The sequence below is a fragment of the Chelmon rostratus genome, chromosome 6, assembly GCF_017976325.1.
Source record: "Chelmon rostratus isolate fCheRos1 chromosome 6, fCheRos1.pri, whole genome shotgun sequence".
Taxonomy (NCBI): domain Eukaryota; kingdom Metazoa; phylum Chordata; class Actinopteri; order Chaetodontiformes; family Chaetodontidae; genus Chelmon; species Chelmon rostratus.
The window spans coordinates 21,789,129-21,801,408 of NC_055663.1; the positions used below are offsets into that span (position 1 = coordinate 21,789,129).

At 40.7% G+C, this 12,280-nt stretch overlaps 1 protein-coding gene across 2 annotated transcripts in view; it reads left to right on the forward strand.

The window, feature by feature from the left end:
- Positions 1-10,851, forward strand: part of shisal1b (shisa like 1b) — a 37,975-nt gene extending 27,124 nt beyond the window's left edge. The window contains exons 4-5 of one of the 2 annotated variants that reach the window (XM_041939874.1): positions 753-1,055; positions 7,521-10,851. In XM_041939874.1, coding sequence (XP_041795808.1) covers positions 753-1,055; position 7,521 — 304 coding nt within the window. In that variant the 3' untranslated portion in view covers positions 7,522-10,851. Of the gene's footprint in view, positions 1-752; positions 1,060-7,520 lie in introns of those variants that run through there. The other variant, XM_041939873.1, reaches the window with a different exon arrangement.
- The last annotated feature ends 1,429 nt before the right edge of the window (positions 10,852-12,280 follow it).

Consider the following 12,280-nt stretch of genomic DNA (forward strand, 5'->3'; position numbering starts at 1 on the left):
CCAAGCAGTCAAACAAATGACAAAGTGTGCCAAAATGACATAAAAGATGGGTTTCCCTTCCAAATAAATCTCTGTTTTGGAGTAATATCCTGTGTCAGCTCTGTCTCTTCTGTCTAATCGAAGCACCCTGATTGGACTGAATCACTTTCAATTTGTGTGATATTTCCCAACTAAATGTCCTCGGGGCTGCAGAAACACAGACATCACACCCAGATATTTATTTCCTGTTTTGGCAAACGCTGCTTCTCAAAAATCTCAGGAAGCTATTTCTGCATTTACCTTGATGTGCTTTATGGATGTGGGTGGACTAAAAGAAAGTTCAAATGTTCCCCACATAAATCCCGTTGGATCATGTACCACCGAACTCAGAAAATTTATGAGAGGTGAAAACTAGGAGCACAGATTTTTGGAGGCACTGTGGAGGAGCCAGTATGAGATGGATTAAAAAGTCTCTTGTGCTAATGAAATTCTTTGTCCAATTTAAGAAGCAGTATTTAAAAAGCAGCAAATGGAATAGATGGAGGGTTTTTCAATATATTTAACTAGCTTTTATCAAGGGAGGATTTCAAGATCGTCTTGGTCTTGCCACATGAACAGCAAACATTCACAACTGGCAGCTCTATCATAGCTATTGGGATTTAAAGGCCCAGCTTAAGGGTAACTGGATGGTACTGCTGAGCATGTGAGGAGTGTTTATCATCATCTTTCCCAGACTACACTGTGCTAATACTCCCAGTCTGTCTCTCCGGCAGTAATTATACAGCCCTGGTTGGCGTGTGGATCTACGGCTTCTTCGTCATGGTGCTGCTGGCGCTGGACTTTCTCTACTACTCAGCCATAAACTACGAGCTGTGCCGGGTCTACCTGGAGAAATGGGGTCTGGGAGGACGCTGGCTGAAGAAGGCTCGGAGTCAGTGGCACAGGTCCATGCCAGAGGAGAGCGAAGCCCAGGCTCAAGCCCAACCCATGGTCCCCAGCCACTACCAGCCCAGACACAGCCTCAGAGGGGAGAGCCACAGCCCCACGCTCCTGCCCTACAACACATCCACCGCATGGTGAGCCACTGTCCATCACATGATCACTGCCAACCTGCAGTTTGGTATGCATGTGTGCAAAAATGAGCGAATACTGAGAATGAATAGTTAGATTTCCTTCACAAACCTCCTGGGTAACCACAGCTGGTGTCTTCATGGGAGAGTTGGCAGTGTGCAAATAATAATTTATAACTATCTGATAATGTAGTAATGTTTTAAATAATTATGGCCCAATCAAGCCCAAAACCACACGTTTCTCTCAGAATACAATCTGAACACAGAATACACTCTAACCTTACTAATTAATAAATAATCTGGTAATTTCAAACGCACACACAGTTGGGTAGAGACCAGTGTGAGCTTCAGTGCAAGTCTATCAAAAGGAAAGACATTTCACAAAAAGGAAGACATTTAGAAAAACTGGAGACCTCTAAACCGACACCTATACAGTAGGAGGGTTGGCCGATATGTTAAAATTTTCCCAACCAGTTGCCTTCACCCCAACTACCAGCGATCACGGATGTATTTGCGCAAGTGTGTGCAGCCATTGCACCCCCCCTTGAATGCTTCCTGAATGAGAGTCTGACACTGAGCAGTGGCTCTCACTTGTTCTTTGGTGGTAGACCATTAAATTAGCAAAAAATTAAAACTCACTCTGATAAGCATATAACAGTGCAGGGACTCTTGTTATTTGGAAAAGCAATGAGTCTAACAGATGCTTACAAAGAAATTCAAGGAAAAGTAATTCAGAGATTCGTCATTCTTTTTTCTGTGTGTATTATTTTCTGTTTTCTTTGCACTCAGTGTTTTGTAATGCAGAGAGGAACATGGCGGGGAAACTGTCTTGCAGGGCAAATTAGAGCATTTCTAGCATACTTTTCCCAAGCCAACAGGGAGGAAGCTCAAACATCAGGCTGCCTTTTTACTAGAATTCCTTATTAAGAGTGCAGTGTGCACACAAACATACAAACACGCGCAAGCATGCGCGCACACACACACACTCACACACACACACGATTACTGCCCAATGGTATCGCTAACTCTGCTCTTTTCAAAATCAGAGCAACTCACTGGTAAAGAACTGACTCATTTCAGCATATGGTTTGCCTCTGACTAAGGAACACAGAGTTTATCAATATTTTAAGAGTTCTGCCCCTCTGCCCACTAATGGATAATTTTCTGCAAAGCATTGGATCTGTATTTGTCTTTCATCTCAAAATAACTGCACTCTGTCTCAACATCAACTTCTTTTTAAAAGAGAAATTTTCTTGGTTTTAAGTCTGACCAGCTCATTAGGGAGCTGTTATTATTAATGAATAGAAAAGAACTGAATAATGGGAAAGCTTTGCTCCCCGCCAGGGGCCCCCCAACTCATATTTAATGTGAATGATTCGACTCTGAGTCACATTAGAAACCTTTCATGGTGTTTCTGTGGCAAAACACCATCTGGTGTCCTTTCAGTTTATCTTTTTATTACCTTTGAGAGCAATCATGGGAGTCTCAAGGTGTGCCGGGCTGCATGTGACTACTATTAAAACATACAAGATGATTTACAATGCCAGGAGTGATCTATAACACACAGCAGCCATAGGGAACTTTTCTTCTTTTGGCAGGCATTGTTCAGACCTTCATAATATGGCTGCACAATCATAGAGCGCAATGTGAACAAACCTAGATTTTTGCGCAGTCGATTTTTCATTCAGTTCTTCGTCTCAGACACTGTACACTATATCTGTCTGACTTGGGCTCAGAGTCTCTTCCTAGAGGTAGACATCTCTCTTGGGTCATGATAATTTAATGTGGGCAGAGGTTTGACAAATGGCTTTTAGAAGCAGTGTGGACTGTTTGAGCCATAGATAGGAGGAGCTGGGATGCTACAGAGGGATCCTGGGGCTGCTCTGCTGGTGGAAACGTGGTTAACTTAGACTGGATATATCCACGGAGCCTCCTCATTAGACATGAAGTCAGTTCAGTATGATAGGACTCATCAATCCCAGACTTATGAGGCTGACCTGTTCTGGTAACTCTCCACCTTTAAGCTAGTGAATGTCTATAAAAAGATGTTTGAAACTGCAACAAATTGCTCATTGATAAAGTGGGCTAAGAAAACGAGAGCACACTTAAGTTCATGGTAATTCATGCTGATAATGACTGATGGGAACTGCCTCAGGATTCATACATAGCAGTGCGGGATAATCTTGTGCAACATCTTTTTTTTTTAATAAAAAGTGTAACCACTTTTTAATAAACAGGACATCATTTACAAAGCTAAGAATATTCTTAGATAATTATTCACATCAGTTAAAAAAAAAAGTGACAGATGCTGGTAGCTAAATTCAGCGACTAGGCGTTTCTGGGGCAAGATGAGAATAGCCTGTTTGCAGTTTCACACAGTGAAGTACTGTAATGCTTACACTTTTTTTTTTTAATGTGTTAAGCAACCACGATGGATGATACTGTATGTATATCACAGATGATGCTGCCCACACAGTGCGTCATCAGACGGCCTATGGCTTATTTGCGGGGGTACAGATCTTTATCCCCAGAGAGGATGCAGGGTAAATGGCTCAGAAAACTGGGTCCACATAGTGGAACATCTGTGGGCCAACTGTAAACAAACAGAGATGGGGTCAAGTCACAACTGGCACAGCAGCATCTAAAAACAACCCAGTTGCACAGCAACTTAGGAATCCAGCACAAATGGTTACCAGTGCAGCGTAGCAATCCTGTCAGCAAGTCAATACATCAGATCATTTTTCCACATGCACAGATCTATTTCTTAAGAAGAAGTGCAGCTTGGAGTTCAGCATGTGGGAATACTGTTTACCATACCGCTATTTGAGCGGGCTGGTACATACTGCTGCAGATCTGCTGGGGGTTCAGTGTGGGTGGCCTGGGAAACTGTTATTACTTTCTCTCCATGGATACCCTTTATTAAAATCTCCTATTCATGTATTCACACCAGTTTGAGCAAATAAAAGAAACTTAACTGGTGTCATTCTTCGCCAAATGGTGTGCCATCCAGCTGAGAGAAAAACAACAAGTCCGTCAAGCGAGATATTATAGTTTATCTTCACTTGATAGGAAGAATGCATTGTTTCTTTATGAGCAGGGAACTGACAGCAGATGGGAGTTTACTCACAGGTTAATGTGGCACTTACCAGCAGCAACAACCCAATAACCCCCCCATCTGAAAAGTCAGTCTTTTTCTGTAATAGCACATGGCATGGTTGCTGAGAACGTTTAATCCCTGCAGTCAGTGCTGTTAGTTCGACTGATCTACACAGGGCCATACACCAGGTGTAAGGTCAGACAATAAAGACCCCCAGATAAAGGTACCCCAGAGGGTAATTCCACTTTGAAAGATCATGGAGTAACACAGCTAATTTAAAAAAAAAAAAAAAAAAAACGGAAAAAAGTTATTTGGCAAAAACAAAATATATCCTCATTTTTGTTCAGGAGGAAAAGAATCATACAAATGAAAGATTACAATTTGGTGTAAGGCTAATCTTTAGTGGAATTATTATCACAATAACCAATTAACTACTGCCACTCTCCTGTCAATACAGCTATAACAGGGCAGCTGCACAGGACACACATGTAACCAGCCTGGGTCAGTTGAAACACCTGAACACCACATGCTGCAGTTGAGAGAACATTAAAAATAGTTTGCAAGTGAGCAAATTGGTTAAAATAGATCCACCACTTTAAGTGGTAGAACAAATGCAAAACTTATGACAAAAAGAGACCAAGCTTAAACGTCAATCCCAGATCACTGTGTGTGAGTCTATAAGCTAAAATAAAGTAACTGGCTGGTGGTTTCAGGTACATGTTTACCATTCAAACATGAGAGTGGTTTTGATGATTGATATTTCCCCAAATCTCAAAATATTCCTTTAGATAACATGCACTTTAAAATGCATTCAAATGAACATATTCCATTTGAATGCATCTGACTGTGGGAGTGCGTTAGAATAAAAACTATTAGGAACTGCTGCACTAAACCATCACATTGCCACATGGAGGAAAAAAAAAACATTTTGGCATCAAAAATCCAAGCAGGGCTTTCATGCAACCCTTAAACGGCAATAAACTCAGCTGTTCCTGGAAGCTCCATGCTCTATCACCGTAAAGTGGTCAGCAACATGATCGGTTGTGTGCTCATGGCTATTAGGACATAAAAAGTTTGGCCTGGATCCCAGTTTGTGCTAACCCCCTTTGCCCAGTAGTCCACCTCTAGCAATTAGCCGTACTGGGGAGCAGCAGCATCATCTGGATATCTTAACACCAGAAGGACATTTTTAATGGAGCTGGCAGTGAGAATCTCCTTCACTATCACTTATTTTACATTCCTTTTGTAGTGCGCCCACTCTGACACTCTACCCTCTCAGAACTGCAAGATACCTGATCTGGGGCTGTCATTTCAGTCAGGCTGTGCTGCATATTTTAAATAAATTTGGTTTGTCTTTAGTCAGTGCTGCTCAAAACTTACTGTGCAAAAATAGCTGCGGAGTCAAGATAAAAATTAAGCTGCTCTTTTGCTCATGTTTGGTGGGAGAAATGAGATGTCGGGCAACATCAAATGGCACCACTGCACGTCAACCAAACATGTCAAAGAGTCTCTTGGTGATTCATAAATCACTTGGCACCAAGTTGCAGCAGCGCCTCCTGCCAGTAACCACCCACTCGCTCAAGGTTGGTAGCTTATTGGGCCAGCTGAGAGGAGCCAAGGATAGAGCAGTCTATGTGAGGTGGCATCTGTCACCACACTCAGCATATACCTGACTCACCAGCAATCGTAACACTGCCTCTTACAGCCAGACCTCGTGACTCAGCGTTATCACCCAGCCTAGTAAATGGAGTCTCCATCATTTGCTCAGTCTGTCTGTTACATCACTTTGGTCATAGGTAACCATCTCTAACACCAACACTTAAACATCTGCCAGTCTGTCTGCTGGGGAAGTGACACTCAGCTACACCCTGCTGTACTCAGGAAGCTGAAACAGCATTTCACATCTCTCTTTTCTCTGAGTGTGATCAAAGCCTGACTGTGACTCCTGCATATTCACATCCATCTTTGAACTCACTGGTTGGCTTCTGAGGTAATAATAGAATTGTACATTATGAAATTATTCTAGGCCTGTCTGTCCACAGAGCGGTATGCCAAGACCTTGTCCAATTAAAAGCAACACTCTCCATGTGGTGTGAGTTAATTAATATCGTAGATGCTACAAAGGCAGCCAGGAACAGAGTTCTGCTGCAGGCGAAAAGGAATGAGCAGGAGAAAAGGTTTAGCTCTTTGCAAGTTGTAGAAGGACTTTTGGCATTGCCATGAGCAAGTGGGGTAACTGCATTCTTTTTTATTTTTGGGCTGTGTTTGAGATCTTTTATTAGATCTGTTGATCTGATCCCATTTACTTTGCATTTCAGTCATTATCTCTAGAGTGCATTAGAACAAACTTCAAGTCCTAAAAGCATTAATGATCACAAGCATCAATTTCATGTCACCCTGCTGATTAATATCCTTGTGTCCATACGAGAATACCAGGTAAATCAATAGGGTGAGGAGGTGGAAACTTTTATTTTCCCATTAAAAATGTAGTTACATTAGTCTGGGCAGCGGAATAGTGCGGTGGATGTGATTCATAGAGGTGGGGTGGGCTGAAAGTCTTTACAAGAATTACAGACTTGTAAAATATTCCTTTAAATCTGATTGCCTTTTGAAAAGCAAAGCTGCTCTGTTTTATTAGTTTTTGAGTTTTCGGGCCTTGAGCTGATTTTCAAGCCAATATGTTGCTATATAAAGATCAATGTCGACCATTAAGCACACACATCGCGATCTCAGACTATTTCAGCCATGCTGCTAAAAGCCAAGGATCCAGGAGGTGTTTTTCAAATAACTTGTGGTCACTCAGTGGAATTTGATGGTGCAGACGTGCACTCCAGGGCTTTAAAATGACAGTTTGGAGAGGACAAAGCGTTGACACACTGTCCATTTCTTTTCTTCCATTTCTTAAGTGCTCTCCCTTTGTTTGATCCATTTGTATGAGGTCTTTAAAATACCTGTGTATGTATGTAATCCTACAATGTTTGTTCCTCATTTGCTTGGTTTTCAGAAACTTTCAACCTCATCTTGAGGCTTTCAACAGACAGGTCAGCTGTCATGGAGATGGTTAGTCGTTATCACGTAAACTGAGTATCATGATTAAGAATGGTCGTAGAAAAGTGGAAGAACGGGCTATCGTTCTAACATATAGTCCTTGAGGTCACATGTGAATGGTCTCCTTGATCTTTCTCCAAACATCCACTGACTCGTAGTTGATGACCTTTGACCTCTTCCCACTCAATGCTATGACTGGTTTTGGCCACAGAGGAGTTTTTCAGGGTTGAAAGCTTCAACAAGAGACAAGAAAGTGGACCTTGTGATAAGAATGTTTTGTCGAGAATTTACATTTATGTTCAATTTGTGTATTTCTTTCTGGGCAGAATGATGCTGCGAGTGGACAGACTGAAGAGTAGCAACACCTTGTTTCCTTACGCGGTACAGAGGAGATGCCCCACAGATGCCCCTCTCTGGACCGCAGACACAAACACCAGTGCTGGGCTAGCCATACTTTAGCAGTTAGAAGAGACTACTGCCCCTTTCCAATGAGCACAAATCACCCTTGGACTGACAGAGGCAGGCTGAAATGGCATTTGGAAAGCAAGCTGAACAAAGGCTGCAAGGAAACACAGAGGACTGCACTGCTGCTGCCACAGCAGAGGAGAGACAGACACATTCAGCTGCTTACAGGTGTTCAGTGACCCCTTGAAATGGCTGCTATAAGGCCTGAAATATCCCAAACAAATCTGAGCTGAACTGGATAAACTGTACTCACAAGCGTGGAGGCTTGCCTGTTTTTAAAGAAAGCTCATCTTTCTAGATATAAAATGTTTATTACACCGCTGTGTCAGTTTGTGTTCAGTAGCAGTTAGACACAGTTGTGGGTTATCTATTTGGTGATTTATTTATGTGAACTAGTCAGAGAAATATATGAGTGGTTAACATTCGGAACATGTAACAGCTTAGGTTGATGCTGAGCATCTTACTTAGAGTAGAATGTTTTTGTTACTTACTGAAACCAGACTCAAAAAATGTCTGCAGCCATGTTGAGAAAAAATATCTTGTATGAAATGTTTTAGGTCTCCTTTCTGCAAAACAAGTGATTTCTCTACATTGTGATGTGTCAGCTGAGGACACGCCGCCATACAGCTAAACTGCTGTAGATCTAAAGGTTTTATATTGGGTCATCAAGATTTCTCCTTGGTTTAGTGATGATAAGGAAAAGGATCTTGATTCTCAAGTTATTCACCCAAAACATTAATGATGATCAGGGATGCTTTCACAACAGCAAAAGAGCTTTATGCTATGTTAAACACAACCTTAACCCTTGGCTACTAACCTACAAGCCCATTTAATACCATTAGTCATAAAGTTGGTGTGAGACAGTTGCCTGGGTAACCTCATCCACTGACTTGTTTGCCCTTCGTCATTACCGGAGATGCCTGAAAAACAGCTCCATTAGCAATATGATGCAAATGAATATCCATTTGGTTCCTTTATAAGGAGCACTCTACATCCCACATTGGAAATAGACAATTGTAAGCGAGTAGCCATAATAAAAAATGTTTTTAAAAAAAACAAAAAAAAAAACATTAAAACCCCCTTCACTGTCAGCAATAATGTACAGTAGCTTGATCAGAAGGATTTCATGGTAAGTAAAAGTCAGAAGTGGCAGCCAAATGAGCACTGGGTAATCACTGAGGTATATCATAGAGGTTTCAGCTCAGTTTACATTTAATAAGAAGGGGAAGTCGATGAAGTGTGTTTCTGGATAATGGACTCGTATCAAAAAGGTCTCCAACCATTCCTATGTCAGCTTTGTAAGGAGAAAAGTGAAACCAATTATCACCTTTCAAAGAAAAGCTTTTACTTTAGAGCTGTGACTACTTATTACGATACTATATCGATTGATCTGCCAATTATTTTTTTGTCTATAAAATGTCAGAAAATAGTGAAAATTGCTTATTAAAATTTCTGACAGCCCGAGGTCATGTCCTTTTCAGTTTACTGTCATATATGACAAAGAAAAAGCATAAAATCCTTACATTTGGAACCAGTGAATTCAGTGAAAGAAAATTACTAATTCTCTATTACTTAAACAATAAATTAATTATCAAGCTACAAACATCTAGGGCTGCAACTAAAGATCCATTCCTCTTCAGATTACAAGTTTTGTCTAAACAACAGTCCAAAATCCTAAGATATTCCATTTGAGATGCATCTATTTAGCATTTTTGGTTGGAAAATGACAAGCAAAAACAAAAAAACGATCAGCTTTTTCATATAATTTTCTGCCATGAACTAACACATAGATCGACTAATTGTTTCAGCTCTACAGTCATCGCATATTAAGGAAAAGCTAATGCTTTGTGCCCAAACTTGAATTAACTACTGAGATAAAGTCTCTGTAATCCAAAAAACACCGTCTTTTCTTTCTGAGAACAAACTAAGCAGCTGTTGGCACCAGACTGTACATGAGCAACAGCGTGTGAAGACCAGGTGGTCAGACGGTAGATACAGTAGGAGAGGGGGTATCTACTCAATCTTCCATCTGCAGCTGGTAATGTGGCAGCTGCCGAGCCTGTTTGTGTACAGAATCTCTGGTCTGGGCACACGTTGTAATGTCCTCGCTGAAAGCTAACACCAGACAGCGTTTGACTCGACAGAAACAGGCCAGCCATGAGATTTAGGTCTTGCCATCATGTTTATCCCCTCTATTTCATGAAGTTTAAGTGGACCCACTGAACAGAACTCTGGTCAAGTGCTGTAAGCGGGACCTTATCAGCAATAATATTCACATTTGCTGAGTTGTTAGAGTAAATTAATTCCCATTTCAATGCCTAAAGTTTAATTGCGTGTGCGCCCCAGCAGGCTTGTGCCATCCCCTTCAGGGGCAGAGGAACAGGATGTGGCCATGGGAATAATTGGCCCAGAGACAAGCAGTGGTTGGAAATTACACTCTCTCACTCTCCCTGTAGCTGCCTACTTATTCCCAAAGTGTGAACAGCAGCAGCAAACAGGGAGAGATTTTTTTTAGCAGGTGCAGCAGCAGCAGCACAAAGGGGATTTAATTAGTCACCAATGCTGGATAAGTAAGAAAAATCTGTTTGAGAACATGTCTCTGTTCAGGGCTCCATGTTGTGTGGTCTGACCTGTAATAAGGCAAAGGAGGTCTGTTCTTATCACCAATAAAGTAATAATCACCCGGGGGGGGATGATTTTGCCTCTGACAAGCAGTAGCAGGGTCACAAATCGATTCCTTCAAGATACAAAAAGGAGGAGTGTTTCCCCCATTTCTTAAAATGTTACAACTTTGTTTTGTGATGTTTTCTGTTTTGTTAAAAAAACAGTCTTGACTCTGGCCCGATGTGATGTGGTACTGTAATCGTATCAGCTCAACCCTCTTCCCAAATAAAGAACATAACATGACAAAAAAAAATAAAGGATGGGAAGAAGGGAGCGCACATCTGTTTCAGTCTCTCCAGGTTGTCATGGTAACAGTTGCCTTACAGTTGAATACCCACCTGTACACAGAAGCTTTGTAGTGGTTGATACCTCACTTTTTTGGTGTGGTGGTGAAGATAATGTGCACCACGTTCTGTCTATGTATTTACTACTAGATAGAATGTACAGTACCGTTTTCAGTTGGATTGTTATTGCACTTGTTGACTTTGTATTGTCACGACAGGGAGAAATAAAGTTTTATCTTTTCCAGTGTGTTTAAATCCCTCTGTGTCAAGTGCTCTTTGGAAGACAAAAAAAACCCTTTATTTCATAGCCAAGCCCCTACAGAAGGTTGAAACAAACGGTTATCAGAGAAGTCTAGAATATGTACATTTCAATATCAGTAATACTGTTATATCATTAAAATGGAGTGTAAAAAGATGGTTAGAAATAGAGCTAACCATTTAATTTTCTCCTCTCCTCAAATTTCTTAATTAAAACTTTAATTATAAATAATATATATAAAACATTTATTTGACTTCTCTTTTTCTTTCCCCAACTTATTTTATTTTTCAGCTCCTTCGTTTTGGGTATTGGCAAATACTTAATCATTTACCCATTTCTTATTTTCTTCAACACATTTCCAGATTTTCTGATGATGTCCAGAGCATATGTTTGCTTATAACATCATTTGACTTTCCTAAGCACTGCCCCCTTAGTTACTGTTGCTATGCCGATGCACATATGTGCATATGTGCATAATGGCTACATATATGACATTATGCTAAAAGCCTGAGGCTAAAGTTACATATCCCAGGCAAAAAAAAAAAAACATCATCCACACCAGTGGATCCATGTAGGAGAAAGACACACTGAACTACACATTTTTGTAGGGCAGTGTAAAGCTAATTAGCCCATATATTAACAGTACAATTAAGATACCTTTATGATCAAACTATTATTTATATAACATTAACCTGTTTGGATGCTTTGATTATATGCTTGGACAAGACAGACAAAGGCTGCATCCCCAATTTCCTTTGATGAAGATAATGATATGCAAACACTTGGCCTAGTACCTTTCTGAAGTAAGCCAGTTAGCATGCCATGTTAACATCTGCAGCTAACATTTGAGCACCTAAACTAGCTGTTCTTCAATTTGTTAATTCATTCCTTAAACTTATTGTCCTTTTCTGCTTTGGAAAGATTAAAAAAAGACACAATTCAAACTGTTTATATATGCAGAATATTGCTCTTGTAGCCCAATGCACACCACTTCATATAGAGAAAATCAAAGCTAAACAGCTGTGCAGTGCCCAGCAGGGGTTTAGTAACTGGTGAAATGGTAAGTTAAATAAATAAATGAATTTAGCTGTAAACCAACTAATTAGAGTTTAAAGGAAAAAATCTTTCATGTTATTGATGTTTTTTTTACTCAACCTTTTACTCTCTTCTGTCGGTTTGGGGGCTGAACAAACTCTGTGTGTCTGTTTTTCTTCTTAAATGTCAATCAATACACCATGAGATGATTCATCCGGCCTCAAAGCAGTGACCCTCTCAAGCTGGCTGACCCAAGTCCGAAGCTTCCCAACATGGAAACATCATTAAAACTAGAAGCTGATGGCGAAAAACAGACAGTGACAGGACGTGTCGGACCTCAACACCTCGCTTCAAATCAGGCACCAGCTGCTGCGTGCTT